The 22,381-nt window shown below is 44.4% G+C and overlaps 1 protein-coding gene and 1 long non-coding RNA gene across 7 annotated transcripts in view; one reads left to right on the forward strand and one right to left on the reverse strand.

The window, feature by feature from the left end:
• The window catches only part of TMEM268 (transmembrane protein 268), a 119,011-nt gene that overhangs the window by 77,854 nt on the left and 18,776 nt on the right, over positions 1-22,381 (reverse strand). For 2 of the 6 annotated variants that reach the window (XM_069575285.1, XM_069575283.1), the window contains 2 exons: positions 15,816-16,034; positions 12,774-15,707 (listed from right to left, as the gene is read on the reverse strand). In XM_069575285.1, coding sequence (XP_069431386.1) covers positions 15,855-16,034 — 180 coding nt within the window. In that variant the 3' untranslated portion in view covers positions 12,774-15,707; positions 15,816-15,854. Of the gene's footprint in view, positions 1-12,773; positions 16,035-22,381 lie in introns of those variants that run through there. The other 4 variants (XM_069575286.1, XM_069575288.1, XR_011254176.1 and 1 more) reach the window with 3 other exon arrangements.
• Positions 3,677-8,752, forward strand: LOC138433177 (uncharacterized). Its single transcript, XR_011254177.1, has 2 exons — positions 3,677-3,835; positions 6,033-8,752. It is a non-coding gene; the product is annotated as an uncharacterized lncRNA (long non-coding RNA).

Consider the following 22,381-nt stretch of genomic DNA (forward strand, 5'->3'; position numbering starts at 1 on the left):
AGTCAAAACAACAATGAAAAGGCTACCAACCCCTTCTCAGAGTAATGTATTTATATGCATTTAATAAAATACATAGAATTATAAAGGACATCAATTACATATCAAGATTCCACATTTGAAACAAACAAAAAAAATTCTCATAACAGCTAAACCCTCCTTGCAACCAAAATCTCAAAGTCCAATTTCTATAAAAAATCAGAGAGGTCCTGCTGTACTTGAATTGGGCATGAGTGTCTGGGTTCCCCACTAGCTCCCCTCCCCGAACAGGGCTCCATGGTGCATAGTTTAAAAACCCATCTCTGATTGTATAGAGGAGGCTTCAGTCCCGAGTGGGAAGGGGCTTTCCCAAAGCTCAGCAGCTACTGCTGCTAAGTCGCTTCAGTCGTGTCCAACTCTGTCCGACCCCATAGACAGCAGCCCACCAGGTTCCGCCGTCCCTGGGATTCTCCAGGTAAGAACACTGGAGTGGGTAAGCTCAGCAGAGTGGTGGTAATGTCAGAACCAGGATGGGCCCAGTTCTATTTTCCAGGCCACTGCATTTCACAAGACAAACTGCTGTCACTGAATGCTCCGATAAGAGTACCAACACGTCCCAGACGGGGGATGGGGGCGGCACATGACTCACAGACTATTCCAGAATCTGATACCGACCGGGGATAGTGGTGACCGAAACAGTCCATCCAGGCCCAAAGCAGGGGCTTCGCTCAGGGTTCTTCTTCCCTTCCTCCTTTCAGATGTAAATTTGCAAGCTTCCAAAAGAGGGTTTCACAAGAGAAGGCTCAGCCGCTACTCCCAGGATCGCTGGCCGTACCAACCATGCCTCATCGGGAGGCCCTGATCATTCTAGATGGCAGCCCCTTCGCAGGTCTTGGAGCCGGCGCAGCTGCGGAGAGTTTCCAGGAGTAAGAGGGCGGTGCACTGAGGCCATGAAGACTGATTCGGAAACTCCCTTCCAGGAGGAGAAGACGTCTGAGCCAACGCTGCGCCGCCAGCAAGAGTCACTTCAGACCCCAAAAAGCCACTTGGGAGAAGCTGCCTCCAATTAAAGTCTTTGGTGACGTCACAGGACTGTGTACCTCCTCTTTCCCCTCCCCCTTACCGGTACCTTCAGTTTATAGAGGAGTTCATCTATGTTTGTTACATGTTGTGTGCCTTTATTTCTTACGTCTAAATCCTTGTTCCGTTTCATATTTCTCATTATATATATTAGGTATGGATCCATATCTTTTCGGACATTTATTTGAAAGACCATCTTTGGCCCAATCATTTGCGATAACTCCTTTATCCTCGTGTACAAAAATTCCATATGTATTTTGGTTTCTTTCTTAAATTTCTATTTTATTCCACTGTAAGTCGGTTTGGTACCACCTTGTCTTATTCCTCCATTTTTTAAAATTTATTTTTTAGTTGAAGGATAATTGCTTTACAGAATGTTGTTTCCTGTCAAACCTCAACATGAATCAGCCATTGGTAAACACATATCCCCTCCCTTTTGAACCTCCCTCCCATCTCCTTCCCCACATTCCTCCATTTTTTAAAAATATAAACACTACTATCTATTTGTCTAGATCCATTAAAAAAATATTCATATTTTGGGGGCATTGTCTGGCAGTCCAGTGGTTAGAACTGTGCTTCCCAAGCAGGGGACACGTTTGATCTCTGGTTGGGGAACTAAGACCCCCACATGCTGTGCAGTGCAGCCAAAAAAAAGAAAAAAATTGATATTTTATTGTGACTGTACTAAATTTTAAAATTAACCTAGGGAAAAAATATAAATTAACATAGGGAAAGCTGACACCTCTATAATTTTGACTCCTCCCATCCACATACAAATGGCTTTTCATTTGTTCAAACCTACTTTTGTGTTTCGCAGAGCTATTTTTCAATGTTCTTCATATAAATTTTGCAAATTTCTTGTTAAATTGGTTACTGCCGTGATAGCACAGAGGCCAAGACAGGCGGGGAAGCAGCAGCAGCATTGCCACCCCAGCAGAGAAAGAACTAAAATGGTACAACCCATTTGTAAAGCAATTTGAACCTTTAAAAATTCCACCTCTGATCACGTCATTTGCCAATTACTAGTGGTGTCACTTTAGCCAAGATACCTAATAAATTTTGTGCCTCAGTTTCTTCATCTGTAAAATGGGTACAGCAATGGCATCTACCTGTGGCACAGCAAACTATTAGCCAGTTCTTCACCTTTCTTAGCCAAGTCTTCTTGGGTGAAGTGTCCTTTCCTCCCCCTTGACTTTGAACTTCATCATATGACCTGCTTTAACCAATGGAAACCTAGTAGATGGGATACCAATAGAAGCTTAGAAATGTGTTTTCACAGCGGGGCTTGCTGTCTCGTGCCTCTAGAATCCCCCTGAGAAGAACATGCCCCAGCAACCTATTCCAAGGAAGGAGCTACATGAGGCAGAACTGCCCCAGCCAGCCTGATGAACATGGCAGACGACATCGCATCGTGAACCGAGGGAAGGACAACGGGAGAGAGGGTCAGTAAACCTCCTCCCCCTTCTTTAACTCTGTGGTCCAGTCAAACCCTTCTGTCCCCAACATTCCCTGGTTCTCAGGCTCTGTGACATCACAGACAGTCCCATCTCTGCTCTGCCAGCTGCAGGTGAGAGGGGCTCAAAGGTTGGGGCTCTTCCTGAGAGCAGGAAGAGCACTTTTCTGTATTTAAAGGGACAACATTTCCATCACTCCTAGGCACCTATCCACTTTGCTCCGGAAGCAGACGCCATTACTCTTCCCATGACCCCACTGTTTCTCTCTCTGGGTCCCAATCTCCCCACCTGTGTTGAATGACCCCTAAGGGCTCCTCCAGCTCTAGCAGCCTTCCTCTCTGACCTCACTGATCTTTCTCGTTCTGGTTGAAGTGCTGTGGGGTCACGGGAGACCTGAAGTTCACAGCCCACTGAGGGCAAACCAAGGGCCCTTTTCTTTAGCTCCTGCTTCCATCTAGAGGCTGTCATTGGTAGTGAAAGGAACACCACACTCACCCCACCCCAGCCAGCATTTCCCCTGGGAAGAAGCCCATGCAGATAAACTCTAGGATGTGTGGGAATGCACCAAGGGTTCTGCAGAAGAATGAACAGGGAACGCCAGGGGAGGGGGGAGGGCCATTTAAAAGGGTAAATAATTCAGGTGACTTGGCCAGAAGACCTCACTAGAAAGATGACCTTTAAGCACAGCCTTGAAGGAGGGAGGGGTGAGCTTGTGGATCTCTAAGGAAGGGCGTTGCAGGCCAAAGGTGGAGCGTGGAGCATGTGCAAACGCAGTCGTGGCGGGGTGCTGGGTGCAGCTGGATAAAGGAAGGATGGGAGGAGACCGCTGGGGTAGCAGTGAGACTGTGAATTTTTGAGTGAAGTCCCAGAGAAGGACTTCAGCCTTTTCTCTGCCTGACATGAGAAGCCAAGGAGCAGAGGGGTGACATGATCAGACTTACACTCTCAGCTGTGTTGACACGAATGGAGACTGGGCTGGAAGAGGCCAGGAGGCCATTGCAATAATCCAGGTGAGAGATGGTGCTGGCTGGGAGGGGTGGGGAGCCAGTGCTCATGGGTGAGGCCAGGAAATGAAGCCAGTGTGACGTTAGTGAAGACAGCCACCAAGATGGAAATTCCCAGAATGGGGCTTTGGCCAGAGGGAAATTCCCAGAGGGAGCAAGGGCAGGAGATGACCAGGCATCTGGGAGGAAGAAAGGAGAAACTGGGACTGAGAAAAGGACTCGCAGCCTGTGTCATCAGAGCCGGAGGGATCCTTGGAGAGAAAGTGCAGCCCAAGTGCCTCCTGTTACAGACGGGAGCCTGGACTCAGAGCTGCTGAGCAGGTGAGTGAGGGAAGCAAGAGCTGAAGGAGCAAGGCTGAGCTGTGTTTCCTATTCCAGAGGGACTGGGAAAAGAATGTGCACTGAGCCCGCATCTATACGCACCTGCCACCCCAGTGGTCACTGTGCAGAGTTAATCACTTACTCCTTTAAGGTGGGCACCACTCAACACTGGTATTTTCCAGGCAGGAAAGTGAGGCTCAAAGAGATTACAGAATCCACCCAAGAGCACAGACCTAGAAAGCAGAAGACAGATCTGACCCCTAAGCATGGGCTGGCCTGTGGGCACTGCCACAAGTCCTGGCAGAGAAGGGACTGGCTTTCTCTGGCTGTAGTCTTTTATTCATTTAGGAAACAGCCTTGTCCAGAGAACTGCGCCAGACTCTAAGATCTGCGCCAGACTCTAAGATCTGCTGATTTCAATAAGGCAACCCTGGGGTAAAGACTGGGCTTCGCAGGTGGCACTAGTGGTAAAGAGCTCGCCTGCCAATACAGGGGAAGCAGGAGCACGAGGGTTCCCTCCCTGGGTCGGGAAGATGCCCTGGAGGAGGGCATGGCAACCCACTCTAGTATTCTTGCCTGGAGAATCCCCATGGACAGAGGAGCCTGGCGGGCTACAGGCCATGGGGTCTCAAAGAGTCGGACTCGACTGAAGCCACTGAGCGCACACACACGTGGTAAAGACTGGCAGAGCAGAGGCAGTATTTCCCACGATTATGTGAATTTGGGGCAGAAGAGGGCCTGGATCTGCTGGAGCCACAGGAGGTTTGGGACAGAAGAGGGGCATGATATCTTGGGGGAAGCTAGTCCAGTATGACCCACTGCTTAAATAACAATGGGCTTCTGGGATTGAGGCCCAGAGCCAGACACCACAGTGCCCTTTCCTCTTCCCACCGCCCACCAAAGCATGGTGTCAAGGATCTTCTGTTGCTGCTGCCCCGACGAGGCAGCTTCCACCACAGGCAGCTGCCACAGTCAAAATGCCTGCCCACAGCGTCACCCACGGACCTTCGGTAGGTTCCACGCATGGGTGTTGTGGTACTTTGAAAAACACCGAATCATTTCTCTAGACTTCTGACTCCCCACCCAGCTTCTGCTCTGGGTCATTCCAGATTTCTTTCAAGCCTTTTGGGGGTATGGTAGGGGATTTTTTGGTTTTTTTTTTACTCAAACATGTAACAGCACAGCTAAAAACTATGTCAGTTATTAAATAGACACTTACTCCTTGGAAGGAAAGTTATGACCAACCTAGACAGCATATTAAAAAGCAGAGACATTACTTTGCCAACAAAGGTCAGTCTAGTCAAGGTTATGGTTTTTCCAGTGGCCATGTATGGATGTGAGAGTTGGACTGTGAAGAAAGCTGAGCACTGAAGCATTGATGCTTTTGAACTGTGGTGTTGGAGAAGACTCTTGAGAGTCCCTTGGACTGCAAGGAGATCCAACCAGTCCATCCTAAAGAAGATCAGTCCTGGGTGTTCATTGGAAGGACTAATGTTAAGGCTGAAACTCCAGTACTTTGCCCACCTGATGAGAAGAGCTGACTCATTGGAAAAGACCCTGATGCTGGGAGGGAATGGGGGCAGAAGGAGAAGGGGACAACAGAGGATGAGATGGTTGGATGGTATCATCGACTCAATGGACATGGGTTTGGGTGGACTCCAGGAGTTGGTGATGGACAGGGAGGCTTGGCATGCTGCGGTTCATGGGGTTGCAAGGGGTTGGACACGACTGAGCGACTGAACTGAACTGAACTGATGACCGATTTAAGTCCTACACACCAGTCCGAGCTCAGTCTCAGCTATTTACTGTGCATGTCTCTGAATCTCTCTCAGCTTCAGCATCTTCTCTGCAAAATGAGGATCATGACAATACACCACCTGCTTTTCAGGCTGTTAGGAAGATGAAATGAAGCAACATATATAAATGTCTAGACTACGGCCCCACCCAGGCACTCAATAGATGGTAATTGTGTATACGTCAGAGTAGGGCCAGACAGGCTGTGCTGAAGTGGCAACGAAATTTTAAGATCTCAATTCCTTAACCCAGTTTGAGGTTATCTGTAGCTCGAGAAAGCAGAATATTTTTTTAAAGTCACTAATAATATGCAAATATCCCAAGGAGGATATGACCAAGACCATTTATTCACACGTAATTCAAAGCCTTTACCCGGGATAAATATTTTCCTTCACTCTTTCAGATCTGAATGCAGACCCTCAAAGAAATAATATGTCAACAAGATACCAACGTCATCATCAACGTCACTTCAACAATTTTGTGTTGAAGAAGTGTGTTCCTGGGAGACCCTGATTTGTATAGATGGCAGCCCCTCGCGTGCGTGTGAGGCTGCATGGTCACTAGAGTGTCTCCAGGAGGAAGAGGGTGGCAAACAGGGACCATGAAGACTGATTCAGAAACTCCTGGAGGAGGAGGCGATGTCTGAGCCATCCCTGTGCCACCAGCAAGAATCGCCTCAGCTCCTGGAAAAACCACTAGGAGCCACCTCCAATTAAAGTCCTTAGTTGCATCGTAGGCCTGTGTTCTTCCTCTTTTTTTTTCCCCTCTCCCAGCCCTGCTTCTGAGATCTCCTTGAGTAGGGGACAATTAGAATCTGGCATCCCTGATTACAAAGTGAGGTTTGATAAATGTCCATCGACAGAGGAATGGATAAAGACGATGCGGTGCACATATATGCAAGGGAACATGACTCAGCCATTAAAAAGAACGAAACAATGCCATGTGCAGCAGCATGGATGGATCCAGAGACTGTCACACCGGGTGAAGTCAGACAGAGAAGGAAAAGTTGCATGCCATCCCTTAAATGTGGAATCTGAAGAGAAATTATACAAACGAACTTACTTACAAAACAGAGACTCACGGTCTCAGAGAACGAACTTATGGTTGCTGGGGCAGAGGAAGGATGAGGCGAAGGGATAGTTAGGGAGTTTGGGATGGACATGTACACGTTGCTGTATTTTAAATGGATAACCATCAAAGACCTACTGTATATTATTTTTAAAAAAACTAAGTAAAAAAGAAAACAACAAAGAAATGAGGCTTGATTCTAAAGCACTTTCAGTCACTCCTCACCCACCTGACGAAGGGCTTGGGAGAGGCTGGTCAGCGTAACGGGCAGCTCTAAATAGACGTGGCAATAACTGTCTGGTGCTGGAAGGCGCAATACTGCTCGCCTACGCGGGACTCGATTTGGTGCTCCGGGCCCTGGTGAACAGCGGGGCAGGAAGCGCAAAGCTCTGTAGGCAGCAGCCCCAGAGAGTGCAGTGCACAGTCCATGCACGTGTAGGGGGCTGTGCTGAAGCACAGGGCGTGCCAACAGGAGTCACACGCAAGAGACCCCAAGTGGCTCCAACTTTAGCCAGGGAGCCAGGCACGGGAGCACATCGCTTCACACAGCAGACAATGATTTGCAAACAATGACACTGGGGAATCTGGCAACCACCCTGGGGGTGTGGTGGAAGGCTTCCTGGTGCTTGAGCTTCCTGAAAGTCAAAAAAGAAAGAGGAGGGGGGAATGGTATTCCAGAAAAGGGGAGCAAAATAGGCAAATTTGGGAAATAGAGACACAAGCTGATAGGAATATAAGGTAGTGAACTTCGTGTTTAGAAAGATGAAAGTGAAGACCTGAGCCAGGGCATGGGGGGAGGTGAGGGGAACAGAGCATTAAGAATCTTAAATCCAGGAAAAGAAAGTTAGACGCTGTCTGGAAGGTAATGGGGAGTCAAGACAGGTAATGTTTAGGCAATAGTTACATAGCCATATTTCTAGTTTTTGCAGTGTGAACATGGTGAGTTGCTAAGGCAACATTTACTCCTTGTGTCTGCCCCCAGCACAGAAGAATAAAGGAAGAGGATGTCTTACACCAGGATATCATAGGTTACAATTCATACCTACAACAGGTAGGTATCAAAAGGTCATCCTGGCTGCAATTTGAAGGATGTGCTATTTGAAAAGGAGTGTGAGCAATCCTGGTAATGTATAAATCTGGTATATTGCTTACTTTTCTAAGTACTTTATAAGTATCAACTCACTTAGCATAACAATCCAACAAGGACAGTACTGTTATTACTCTGTTTTTACAAGTCAGGAAACTGAGATACAGTGCGTAAGTCTCTGAAAATTACACTAATAGTAAGTATCAGAGCTGATATTTGAACCCAGGACTCCTGGTTCCAGATTCAATACTCTTAACCAACCGGTTATGCTGCCCTTCACAATGATGGTAGAATGACAGTCAGTGGTTGCTTTTGGCTCCCAGCTGACTATTTGTTGCCTGCTCTTCAAACCTGGTGCTGGCCCCTTTGAAATCTTTTTCCCTCGGCAGTTAGTGCAATGTCATGCTTTGTCGCTACGGGGTGCTACAGATAGTGGTAGACACGGGGCTCTCCTTCTGCTCTGGGGAGCTCCTCTTAAGAAGGCTCCTGTAGCAGCTTCTTGGGTATCTGGCTCTGGCAGTTCACATGGCTTCTCCCGCACCCAGATCCGGAAGCATGTGGTGGTGGTCAGTGGCACTTAGCAGCCAGCAGCTTCTCCGGTGCCTTCCCTCAGCAAATGGAGCAGTGCCTCCATCTCTCTGGACAGCTAGAGATATCTAGCTATCTATCTAGCACCCTAGAGGGCATATTTCTAAAACATTCTGTCAACATGGCATCTCAGAGACTTCTCTGCATCCAGGGGGCCACAGCCATGTCATTTCCAAGATCCATACTTCAGCTGGGGATGGAGCGGGGGCGGGAGGGGGTCTCTTCCTTGGGGGCTCTATCTCAGCCCTTTGGTGGTGGCTATGCCTTAGATCTGCTATTTCTATATTCTTTATAGGAGATTACTTCTTATTAACTAATCCATTATTTCGACCTCCCCATTAAAGTTAGTAATTCTCTATATTAAATGCCTTATATTCAAATGACTGTGTGCTTTCTGTCTTCTGATTGGCCCCTGACTGATACATCCAAAAAGAGGCTGCCTAAGCAATCAGGACAGACAGTGACATAGGTATGCACTAGGTCAGCAGCTCTAGGATGGAGAAGAGAGTCCCAAGTTACAATATATATCTCAGGTAAAGCCACGCTCTAACTCAGAACTGTATAGGGAAGAAGATTCTGTACAATGAGGTTCTTGACTTCGTTTGCAAAACACAGAACTGAGAAAAGGGTGGCAGTGAGGCCAAGTTGACCGCGCATGGGCGATCATGTCATCTTGGGCTATCTCAAGCTAGAGGAGCCTATGGGATATCTCAGTGGTCACATCCAGAAGAGTTTTAGAAATGCGTATCAGGAAAAGGTAAAAGAACAATGGTGGGAAGGGAACCTCCAGCAAGCCCTAGGCTCCTCATGTCTTGGAACTGTTTCCTTCAACAGATAGAGTGCGCGATCTGCACATAAAAGATGCTCCGTAAATGCCATCTCCTGCCTTGAGAAGCCACGTCACAGAACCTGTCAAATGGCTCCTGGCCTCAGGATGATATCTTTCTCTAGAGGATTTTCAAATAATGAAAATAATAAGGAAGCCACAGTTGGGCCTCACCTCTGAATATGGCAGACTCACTGGTATCAGACTAACCCTCCTGCTGAGAGTAGCTTAAAAGCCTGTGGTTTCTTTTTCCTTAAATCTGTCTGAATGTATCAGAGAGCTACCAAGGCAGTGAGGACCTGAGGGGCCAAGATCCTGGAGAGAAATGAAGTCCAGAGAGATGAAATGGACATCAAGGTCTTCTCACCTACTCCAGGCACTTGCCAATTCCTAAAGAGTCTAGAAGGCTGAAGAAGTGGGCAGAGCTTCCAGCAGAATCACAGCTTAGAGGCTGGGGGCTCACCCTGGAGGAAAAGGATTGGCTGTTAAAACCTTTTATAAAATAGGTTTCTAGTTAAAGTTCCTGAAGAGCGAGGACCTGAAAATCAATGCTAACCAGAAACAGACTAAATCTAACTAGGACTAAAACCCAGAGTCAAACTATTTCAACTTTACCTTTCTCAGAAGCAAAAATAAATCTTTTCTGAAGGAATATCCAGAGTCTTGTACATTTTTTCAATCCTTCATTTTTTTTAAGAGTCTAGCATTCAATGAAAAATTACCAGGCATACTAGAAGATCAGATCAACTGACCAAAAACAAAAGGAACATATTTACAGAAGAACCAGATATTGGAATGAGCAGATGTGGACTACTGAAGAAAAAAAAATTTAATTTTGAAAAAAAATATTGAAGAAAATAGATGATAGGATGGAAAATTATATCTGAGAACTCTAAACTATTTTAAAAATCAGTTAAAACCTATAGGACTGAATATTACAATAGCTGAAATTAAGAACTCAATTGAAAGGACTTCCCTGGTGGTCCAGTGGTTAAGACTCTTCATTTCCTGTGCAGGGGGCTGCAGGTTCAATCCCAGGTCTGGGAACTAAGATCCCCACATGCTGCATGATGTGGCCAAGAAAACAACAACAAAATCAAACAAACAAAAAGCAAAAGAGAGTAAAAGTAATGGTGCGAAGATAGGTCAGTAAAAAAAAACTCATACTAAAGCTCGAAGAACCAAAAGAACAGAAAGCACAAAGTCTTAGAGATACAGTGATAAGACTTTAACACACATATCCTTAGAGTCCCAGAAGGAGACAAGAAAAAAAAAGGTAGAAGCTCTGATGAAAAATACTATGTCCCGGATTTCAAGTTGTGCTCTGAACCCCAAGCAGGATGAATATAAAGAAATTTACATCTAGGCAGATCAAAATACAATTGCTGGAACCCAAAGCGGAGAGAAAACTGTAAGAACAGCACAGAGCTGACAAGTAGTGAAAGCCAATGACATCTTCCAAAGGTTGGGGGCAGAGGGAGCGGGGGGAGCTGTAGTACTCTGGAATTCCTGACTTCCCAAAAATTCCTTTCAAAAATAAAAACACAATAGAGACCTCTCAGCAAACCAAAACTCATTCTGTCACCAGAAGATCTGTACTGGAAGGAAAATACTCAAGGTACTTTTAAATACAGTTAACACTATTCTACAGAACAATTCCAAAGGTAGTTTTCTGGAGAAGGTGAATGAACCTAGATTAATGTGTAGAAATGCAGGAAGGGACAAAGGGTAACAACAAAGTAACAAATGAAGAATAACAAGAAGTAAAGATATGGATAAACCTAATAAACACCGACTATATAAAACATTAACAATGACGTCTGTTGTGGTTTACCATACAGCAAGAATTGAAACTCATTATAGAGAGCATCACAGGCAGAAAAGGTGAGAGAGTTCTAAACTCTTTGGATTGTCCAGAAAGTGGCAGAAGGATTCTCTTATAACAGACTTGAGTGAGTCAAGAATGTATCTTGTAATTTAGGGTAACCACTAAGGGAAAAGAATGCATACCTCACAAGCTAGTAATACACAAATCACAAAACCTTAATGCAAATGAAGGCAAAAGAGTACAGAAAAAAGGACACAGAAAGGGAGAACCAGTGGAAAGTAAATAGTAAGATGGACTATTTAAGCTCAAATCTATTTAACATATCAGGAAACACACTAGGCATAGCATAGTAAATATTCTAGTTAAAAAACAAAGACTGAAAAATTAAAAAAATAAAAATTAAAAAAAAAACAAAGACTGAATATTTTTAATCCCATGTTTATAAGGGGCGTATCTTAAATATAGGGATAGAGATAAATTGAGAGTAAAAATACGAAGAGATATACTATATAATTAGTAATCAAAAGAAAGCTAATGTATCAAAGTAGATTTTCAAGGCAAAAATCTAGTAGAGATAAGGAGGGACATTTCATAAAGATAAAAGGGTCAGATCAGGCAGTTTTAATGATTCTAAATGTGCATGCATGGAAGAAGAACAAAATTTGTCAGAAGTGAATTAAAATACATGTTCACACAAAAACCTGTACACAATCGCTTATAGCAGCATTATTCATAATAGGCAAGAAGTAGGTTCATTACCCCAAATGATGAATGGATAGACAAAATGTGGTGTATAAAAGAAATGGAATATTACTGAGTCATTAAAAAGGAGTAAAGCACAGATACATGCTACAATGTGGATGAATCTTGAAAATATTGTTTTGTGAAAAAACAGTCAGACCTAAAAAGCCACAAACTGTGTGATTCCCTTTATAGGAAACGTCCAGAACTGGAAAATCCATAGAGAGAAAAAGTAGATCAGTCATTGTCAAGTGCTGGGGAGAAGTCAAGGGGGTGACTGAATGGGTAGGGGGCTTTTTTTGGTGGGGAAAGAAGAGGTGATGAAAATGTTCTAGAATTAATTAGTGGTAATGTTTGTGTAATTTTGTGAATATATGAAATACAACTGAATTTTATTCTTTAACATGGTGAATTTTATGGCATATTAATTACATCTCAATATTTTAAACTCTGGAATTAAAACAAGAAAACTTGTCAAAAGTAAAAGGAGAAAACATAAAATCTACAATCCTAGTTGGAAATTTTCCTCTCTTGATAGAACCAACCAACCAAATTCCGTAAGGATATAGATTTGAATAACGTTAAGTAAAATCTTACCAAATAGACACAGGTAGAAAACAGCATGTAGCAGCTAAAGAAAAGACAGCGTCGGATGACGGAGCCCTTACTACAGACCACACTGTGAACCAGCCTTGTGCTTTACACGCATCACCTCAACTCATCTCCCTGTCATCACACACTCCCTTAACAGATGAGAAGGAACAGAGGGTGAGCATCTGGTCCAAAATCTCCCACCAGCTGTTCTTAAAACCCCGCCAGGCTTCTTCCGGTACTGAATTTCAGAGAGATCAGACTGGAATCTTTATTCACATAAGGATATCTCATGGTGCTGGGGTAACTGAGCTCTGATGCAGAATGAATAAACATGAACTGTTAAGGAACCATGTCATCCACATGAAGATACCTGGGGCACCTACAGCAACAAGACATAGTGAGAGATAAAAAATAATCATGACAGCCACAATTTATTGAGATTTTACTCAAGTTTGCAACTCACAGTTGTAAGCACTTAACAGTATTTTTCCTATCATTTAATCTTCACAATCAGTTGCCAGGTAGACACACTTATCCCCACTCCACCCTTGAGGACTGAGACCCAAGGATGGGAGGCACCTTCCCTAAAGTGTCAGTCCTTGGATTTGAATACATGCGGCTCTGGAATCCAAGCCATCCACTCCCACTTTACAACACAGCACCATCTTCACCGGCACATACTTATCATTAACACAGAACCCCAAAACAGCCCACATGTTCTTTTATGGAATCTCATCTTCACAGCAACCTTGTAAGGTCTAGGCAAGACAGAGATCACAGAACTTTCTAAAAGAAGAAATGAGACTTGAATGCAAAGAAACGTATCTTGTGGGCATACCTGAATGGCCCATCTGCCCAGTGAGACCACCAGAAACTCTACAGAGAGGGAAAGGCAGGAAAGAACACATCAAGGGCCCTTTAAGGAGAAACTGCTGTTTTCTCAAAACACACACATTTTTATTCTCTGTTATTATATTTACCAGGGCTTTGTAGCTGGATGATAAACGTGGGCTTCTGCTGATCAGGCAGTGATCACGTTTATGAATAAATCTCATTAAGCAAAGCAGGCCACAGCATTGGCCAAAGAGAAATGCTTAAAGCAGCCATTTCCAAGAGCTGGTCTATGCTCATGCTTTCTCTTTTCTGGCCCAGAGAAAATGAACAGTCAGATTCATCTCTTACATGGTAAGTCAGCCACATAATTACATTTCATGTTCACTAGAGTCATTTATAGAGTGAACTGACATTCAGAGAGGTTAACCTAGCCAAAGTCACATTGCTAAGCAGAAGCAGATCTGGGATGAGAATCCAGGTCTCCTGCAACCCCATCCAAATGATTATCAAGTCTGGGGTACCTTATCTGTGTGAAGCTATAAAACCTTTCTACATGTAGACAAAGGCATAACAGACAGAAAGGCCAAGGGCAGGAATGGAACAGGAAATGCTGGAACTTTCCACATATTTGACTTTGAAAGGGCCAATTAAAAAAGAGGAAAAATCCAAGCTACCCTTTATACAGATGCGTAAACTGAGGACCAGCCAAAAATTACATCGCTAAAAGCGGCAGTTCAAGACCAGAACCCCAGTTTGTGCCAACTCTACTCATCATTCAACTGAGTACAGAGAGTGTTTTGCAAAAGCTACTATTGAGATGACAAGCACTCGACCCACAAGAATTTATTTTCCTTAGCAGGTCTAGTTCATACACAAAAAGTAAAGTCTTTGTCCTTGAGGGGTTTATGGTCTAGCTAGAAAAACAGGCCTGTGCACAGGAAATCAGAATCAATAACAAAACAGCAGTAAAGGCAGCAGCTACATCAAGAACTCAAAGGAAATCCCCAGGGACCCAGTGGTTAAATCTGGAACTTTCACTGTAGAGGCCCAGGTTTAGTCCCTGGGCAGGGAACCATCCAGCATGCCATGTGACACAGCCTGAAGGCAAAATAATAATAGTAATTTTTTAAAAAGAGAGAGAGAGAATTTAAGGGAGGCAGAGTCAGGAATTCCCTGGAGACCCAGTGGTTAGGACCCAGTACTTTCACTGCCAAGGGCCTGGTTTCAAGCCCTGGTCAGGGACCTAAGATATGCAAGTCCTGTGGTGTGGCCAAAAAAACCAAGGTGAGATGATTTGGATTAATAGATTAAAGAGGTAATTTTTAAAAATAAAAAAATAGAAGTGGCAGAGATGTTGGAAGGCTTCCTGAAGGAGGGGTAAGGGCAGCTAGGCTTTAAAACATGCAAGGAGGAGGGGCAATATGGGGGAGGGGACTAAGAGGTACAGACTCCCATGTATAAAATAAATAAGCTACAAAGATATACTGTACAACACAGGGAATACAGCCAATATTTTATAATAACTATAAATGGAGCATAGCCCTTAAAGATGAGGAATCACTACATTGTACACCTGCAACTTACATAGTACATCTTACAGCAACTATACCTCAATTTTAAACATCTTTTTTTAAAGAAAGCATGCATAGGAATCCAACAGACGAAAAAGAATAGCTACGTCAGTTCAGGAAACATTTTCAACCTATGAAGTATTTTTATGAGCGATGAAGCCAAAATTGCAGATGATGGCCAGGTCTTCGGCACGGGGGAGCCTTTAAATGCCAGGCTGGGGTCTTTAGATTTGGGCCCAGGGAACAATGGGTCTTCGTATTTTTTCAGAAGCAGAGCAGCTGGAAGCCTCTGAGCTCTTCATAGAATTCCACGAGGGAGAGGTTTCGCTTCACTGCAGGACAGCATTAGTGTGAGGGAACAGGACTGCCGTTCTCCGTCTGCGGTGAGACCACACCCACAGACACGTGTGTCTTGGAACGAAGTAAGTCCTCTGATCAGACAGGATCAGTCTCTTTCAAATCTTCTCATTAGGAGTTACATGCTGTTCATTCCCTCCTTCTGTCTCCTGAAGGCCTGCGTGCTAGCAGACAAGCCCAAGTGACATCGTTTTTCACAAAATGTAGGGCAAGAACAACTTAAAAGTGGAGAACATTCTGAGAATTTACTTCTTTGCTTCAGACTGGGAAGCGGGCATCTTATAATTTAAGGGGCTCAAGGCAACGCCACACAGAGCAGAGTCCTCCCTGAGTCTCCATCTGACACGAAGCGGGTGAGGACCGGAGCATCGCCTGAAAGCAAGCTTTGGGCCCACTTTCAGCCCCATCTGGTCATCTTCACATTTTCAGGGCTCACCAGACAATGAAAGGGATGGGCGAGGGGCCCCTTCCACTCATGCCAACGGTTCTAAGCAGCACAGAAAGTAGGTCAGAGTGGGACCATCGGCTTCTGCAAAGGCCAGGGGTCAGCGTGGACTGTCAACAAGCCATTTTGGTGCAGGGTCCTGGAGTGAACACCAGATCCCCAGTGCTGACATGACTGACAGCCTCAAGGCACCCCAGAGCCTCGCCATCAGCCACCCCGGGGCTCCAAGGCCTCCCTGTCCTCTCACCTTCAGTCCTGGAGGAAGAGGAGTACCTTCGTTCCAAGGTCACCTGGTCAGGAATGGGCAGCACCCCGTGCCCAGGATGTAGGCTTCTATGAGCTGGCAGGGGCATGGAATCCTTGGAGAGTCCATGTGTCGTGTCCCCAGTGCCTGGGGTAGCTGAGAGGTCACGAGGAGCCGGATGTAGTAGCCACCAAACACTGCCAGCAGCTGCTGGGCCATTTCCTGGAAGAGGCAAGGGGGCAGAGTGAGCACCACAGAGAAGTAGCTAAAGAGTGAGGAGAAGGCCAAGTGGTCCTTGGCTTTGACACTGGTCCAGCAGTGATACTCACTAAGAAGAACCTGGCCAGGCCCTCAGTCATGGTTCTTGCAAGATGCCTGAATGGGTCCGGAACTCCAGCTCTCAAGCTCTGTGGGGCTACTGCAGTCTCAATTTCCTCATCTCCAAGGTGGGTAACCTAACTGCTAATAGGCGATAATATGCACAAAAAAGCTTCCCTAGTGGCTCAGACGGTAAAGCATCTGCCTGCAATGTGGGAGACCTGGGTTCGATCCCTGGGTTGGGAAGATCCCCTGGAGAAGGAAATGGCAACCCATTCCAGTACTCTTGCCTAGAAAATCCCATGGATGGAGGAGCCTGGCAGGCTATATAGTCCATGGGGTTACAAAGAGTCGGACACGACTGAGCAGCTTCACTTTCACTTTCATCCACAAAAAAGCTAGGGAGCACTACAGAAATTACCATTAGCTTATAACAGCCAATTGCACACACACACAGAGACACGCTGTCTCTTTCTCTCTCTTCTTCCAGTTTCAAGTGATTTTGTAAAGTACACGAGGTCAAGGCAATGCACCTGAAGAGAAGCACCAGTAAACGGAGGCAGGGTTGGGAGAATATCCCTATGACTGCAGATTCTTCAATTTACACAGGGTAGTACCTGCTGTATTACTTCAAACTAGTACTCCTATATTAAAAGTGCTTATCAAGGCTACCAGATCACACCTCTCTCCTCTATGCTGTGTGAGCCCCCTAGAGAAAATAAAGGATGCTCTGATCCAGGGAAAGTGGGGTTTAGGGCCTGACTCAGTTGGATATTTACGGGCAAAAAAAAGCTGAGCCTAACAGCGTCAGGGGACCGTCCCCGTCCCACTGGGAACCTGCCTTCACTTCCTGCCCTCATGCATGTGAAAGGAGCAGGTTTCTCTCCAAGAAACTACAATGCATCATTTCACCTTGGTCACGTATTTGTGCTGGTTTGCTGGCTGAGGCCAAAGGCCTGTTCAAGCAGATCCTGTACAAAGGATCTGACATAAGACAAATACAGTATGATTCCATTTAAAAGAGGCACATACAGCAATAAATTCAGGAAGGCCAGGTGGCTCCGTGCTAAAGAATCCACCTGCTGATGCAGGAGACCCAGGTTCAGTCTGAGTCAGGAAGATCCCCTGGAGCAGGAAATGACAGTCCACTCCAGTATTCTTGACTAGGAAATTCCATAGACAGAGGAGCCTGGTGAGCTACCGTCCATGGGGTTGCAAAGCGTCAGATAAGACTGAGTGACCGAGCACGTGTGCGTGTGTGTGTCTGCCAGTTGCTCAGTCATGTCCGATGCTATGGACTGTAGCCCATCAGGCTCCACTGTCCATGGAACTCTCCAGGCAAGAATACTGGAGTGGGTTGCCATGTCCTTCTCCAGGAGATCTTCCCGACCCAGGTACTGAACCCGGGTCTCCTGCGTTGCAGACAGATTTTTTACCACTGAGCATGCACACAGAGCAATAAATTCATAGAGACAGAAAGTAGAATGGTGGCTCCCAGGGGCAGGGGAAGGTAAGAGAGTTGGTATTTTAATGGGTATGTGGTTTCAATGGTGAACAATGAAGATAAAAAGGTTTACGAGGAGGATGTTGTGATAGTTGCACAACAGTGTGAATGTACTTAGTTCAGTTCAGCTCAGTTCAGTCGCTCAGTCGTGTCCAACTCTTTGTGACCCCATGAACTGCAGCACGCCAGGCCTCCCTGTCCATCACCAACTCCAGGAGTTCATTCAGACTCACGTCCATTGAGTCAGGGATGCCATCCAGCCATCTCATCCTGGGTCGTCCCCTTCTCCTCCTGCCCCCAACTCTCCTAGCATCAGAGTCTTTTCCATTGAGTCAACTCTTCACATGAGGTGGCCAAAGTACTGGAGCTTCAGCTTTAGCATCATTCCTTCCAAAGAAATTCCAGGGCTGATCTCCTTCAGAATGGACTGGTTGGATCTCCTTGCAGGCCAAGGGACTCTCAAGAGTCTTCTCCAACACCACAGTTCAAAAGCATCAATTCTTCAGCACTCAGCCTTCTTCACAGTGCAACTCTCACATCCATACATGACCACTGGAAAAACCATAGCCTTGACTAGACGGACCTTAGTCGGCAAAGTAATGTCTCTGCTTTTGAATATACTGTCTAGGTTGGTCATAACTTTTCTTCCAAGGAGTAAGCGTCTTTTAATTTCATGGCTGCAGTCACCATCTGCAGTGATTTTGGAGCCCCAAAAAATAAAGTCTGACACTGTTTCTACTGTTTCCCCATCTATTTCCCATGAAGTGATGGGACCAGATGCCATGATCTTTGTTTTCTGAATGTTGAGCTTTAAGCCAACTTTTTCGCTCTCCTCTTTCACTTTCATCAAGAGGCTTTTTAGTTCCTCTTCACTTTCTGCCATAAGGGTGGTGTCATCTGCATATCTGAGGTGATTGATATTTCTCCCGGCAATCTTGATTCCAGCTTGTGTTTCTTCCAGTCCAGAGTTTCTCATGATGTACTCTGCATAGAAGTTAAATAAGCAGGGTAACAAGATACAGCCTTGATGTACTCCTTTTCCTATTTGGAACCAGTCTGTTGTTCCATGTCCAGTTCTAACTGTTGCTTCCTGACCTGCACACAGATTTCTCAAGAGGCAGGTCAGGTGGTCTGGTATTTCCATTTCTTTCAGAATTTTCCACAGTTTATTGTGATCCACACAGTCAAAGGCTTTGGCATAGTCAATAAAGCAGAAATAGATATTTTTCTGGAACTCTCTTGCTTTTTCCATGATCCAGCGGATGTTGGCAATTTGATCTCTGGTTCCTCTGCCTTTTCTAAAACCAGCTTGAACATCAGGGATGTAACGGTTCACGTATTGCTGAAGTCTGGCTTGGAGAATTTTGAGCATTACTTTACTATGTGAAATGAGTGCAATTGTGCGGTAGTTTGAGCATTCTTTGTCATTGCCTTTCTTTGGGATTGGAATGAAAACTGACCTTTTCCAGTCTTCTGGCCACTGCTAAGTTTTCCAAATTTGCTGGTATATTGAGTGCAGCACTTTCACAGCATCATCTTTCAGGATTTGAAACAGCTCAACTGGAATGCCATCACCTCCACTAGCTTTGTTCGTAGTGATGCTTTCTAAGGCCCACTTGACTTCACATTCCAAGATGTCTGGCTCTAGATTAGTGATCACATCATCATGATTACCTGGGTCGTGAAGATCTTTTTTGTACAGTTCTTCCGTGTATTCTTGCCACCTCTTCTTAATATCTTCTGCTTCTGTTAGGTCCCTACCATTTCTGTCCTTTATCGAGCCCATCTTTGCATGAAATGTTCCCTTGGTATCTCTAATTTTCTTGAAGAGATCTCTAGTCTTTCCCATTCTGTTGTTTGCCTCTATTTCTTTGCATTGATTGCTGAAGAAGGCTTTCTTATCTCTTCTTGCTATTCTTTGGAACTCTGCATTCAGATGCTTATATCTTTCCTTTTCTCCTTTGCTTTTCGCCTCTCTTCTTTTCACAGCTATTTGTAAGGCTTCCCCAGACAGCCATTTTGCTTTTTTGCATTTTTTTTCCATGGGGATGGTCTTGATCCCTGTCTCCTGTACAATGTCATGAACCTCAGTCCATAGTTCATCAGGCACTATATCTATCAGATCTAGACCCTTAAATCTATTTCTCACTTCCACTGTATAATCATAAGGGATTTGATTTAGGTCATACCTGAATAGTCTAGTGGTTTTCCCTATTTTCTTCAATTTAAGTCTGAATTTGGCAATAAGGAGTTCATGATCTGAGCCACAGTCGGCTTCCGGTCTTGTTTTTGTTGACTGTATAGAGCTTCTCCATCTTTGGCTGCAAAGAATATAATCAATCTGATTTCGGTGTTGACCATCTGGTGATGTCCATGTGTAGAGTCTTCTCTTGTGTTGTTGGAAGAGGGTGTTTGCTATGACCAGTGCATTTTCTTGGCAAAACTCTATTAGTCTTTGCCCTGCTTCATTCTGTATTCCAAGGCCAAATTTTCCTGTTACTCCAGGTGTTTCTTGACTTCCTACTTTTGCATTCCAGTTCCCTATAATGAAAAGGACATCTTTTTTGGGTGTTAGTTCTAAAAGATCTTGTAGGTCTTCATAAAACCGTTCAACTTCAGTTTCTTCAGCTTTACTGGTTGGGGCATAGACTTGGATAACTGTGATATTGAATGGTTTGCCTTGGAGATGAACAGAGATCATTCTGTCGTTTCTGAGATTGCGTCCAAGTATGTACTTAAATGCCCTTGAATCATATACTTACAAAGAATTATGGTGGGAAATTTAATACTGGGTGTATTTTATTGCAGTGGAAAAAAATTTAAGTAAAAAAAAAAGAATTGGAAAAACTATGTTTACTGCATGCTCTTATTAACACATTTGGTCTCCAAAGTTCCATCCACCTGTCTAGGATTTCAGGGAAGATTCTCTAGCTCCTTACGTGCGGCACAGCTTAGGTGATAGGACCCAATAGAACTTTGGAGCAGGAGGAAATGGAATTCAACAGAGATGCACATAAGATTTCAATATCCAACTGCAATTTAAGGAGATAGATTGATGACAGACTGGCTGATAAACAGATTTTCAAATGACCCAAATACTTATCAACGTGCTCATGTTGAGGTAGGCTTACCATCTATCGACACCAACTACACATCCCATGGGACTATACAAAAAAACATACCAAGATACATTTTAAATAGGGGGGTACCTAATAAGTATTTTTTATTTAAAATTTTATATTTATTTTCCTCTTTCAGAGATCTTTCACCTGCAGCCAGTCTGAAGGTAATGCAATAAGGTGTGGGCTACACCCAGGCTGTTTATGTCGGTACAGTTAAGGATCAAGAATAGGCTTTTGAATTAAAAGGGCCAAGTGGGAATATAAGCTCAGCCACCATGGGACAGACCGGGAACAAGTCACTTCACTTTGCTGAGCCATTTCCTCAGCAGCAAAAGACAGAAAATCGAAACATCTCTCTGGTTGTGCTAGAGTGAGGACTTATTAAAGGAACTTATGGAAAGAAAGCCCAGTGTGCAGTAGTCAATAAATGCCATCAATATCACTATCATTATCATTATTCAAAAAGCAGAAACTAGCTCTGTTGGGTCAGTGTTTCCTTAGCGTTATCCTTTGTACTAGAAAAACGCTGAAAACATCAAATAGCCCACCACTTACTAATTCAGATTGAGCTTTGCACCCATTTACTTTAAAACTGATTAACATAAGCAAAGAAACTCAACAAGAAAATTTGCCTCCTGAAAATCATAGGCTGGTTTCCGCCCTGGATTCTGCCATATTCTCCCTTGTTATGTGACCTTGGGTAAGTCAGCTGACCCCTTGGAAGTTTATTTCACCCAACAGGAAAAAAGGGAAAATAACCCAAAATTTTATGCATGACAAAAATCTATAAAAACGTAAGAGGTCATTATAACTATTTATCTGCCTTTCACACACACTGGGTTCCTCCTGAAATATGACAGTCTAGCCCAGGCCGAGACTTGGGCATTGATTGTATTTTCCCTCACTACATTGTAAGGGCAGCTACTTTAAAAACATGTGCACACGCACTGAGATTTGATATTCATGACAGGAAATTGTATTACTATTGGTTTGAATGAATTTGAAAAAAATCATTTAAAAGACCCATCATAGTTAATAGGCTATTTCACATAAACCCAGACATGCATGCACAAGAAAGAATGTGACCTTATATTTTCAGCTCTTTGAAGAGATTAATATATTTATCATTTTCTCTCATAATGGTCCTATTTGCAGGCTCCCCCCTCCCCATCCATGCAAAAGGGAAAGTCTGGACTGGGCTAGACTTTTCATCTCCAAATCTATCGGCAAAAAACCAAAGGCAAGTATTCTCCTGTATCACACCTGCCGGAGATCACCCCTCACTGCATGTCATCCAAACTGTCTGTCCTCATGATGAGAAGGGGGTTTCACAAGCTGCAAACCATATTAGCAGACTTCTGGTCTACCAGCTCTTAGCCATGCCAAACAAACAGCTTAGCTAGCAGGACCCAACAGAACTTTGGAGCAGGAGGAAATGGAATTCAACAGAGATGCACATAAGATTTCAATATCCAACTGCAATTTAAGGAGATAGATAAATTGATGATAGATTGGTTGATAAACAGATTTTAAAATGACCCAAATATTTATCAACATGCTCATGCTGACGTAAGCTTACCATCCATCAACACACAACTACACATCCCACGGAACTATACAAAAAA

Source organism: Ovis canadensis, chromosome 2, assembly GCF_042477335.2.
Source record: "Ovis canadensis isolate MfBH-ARS-UI-01 breed Bighorn chromosome 2, ARS-UI_OviCan_v2, whole genome shotgun sequence".
Classification (NCBI taxonomy): Eukaryota; Metazoa; Chordata; class Mammalia; order Artiodactyla; family Bovidae; genus Ovis; species Ovis canadensis.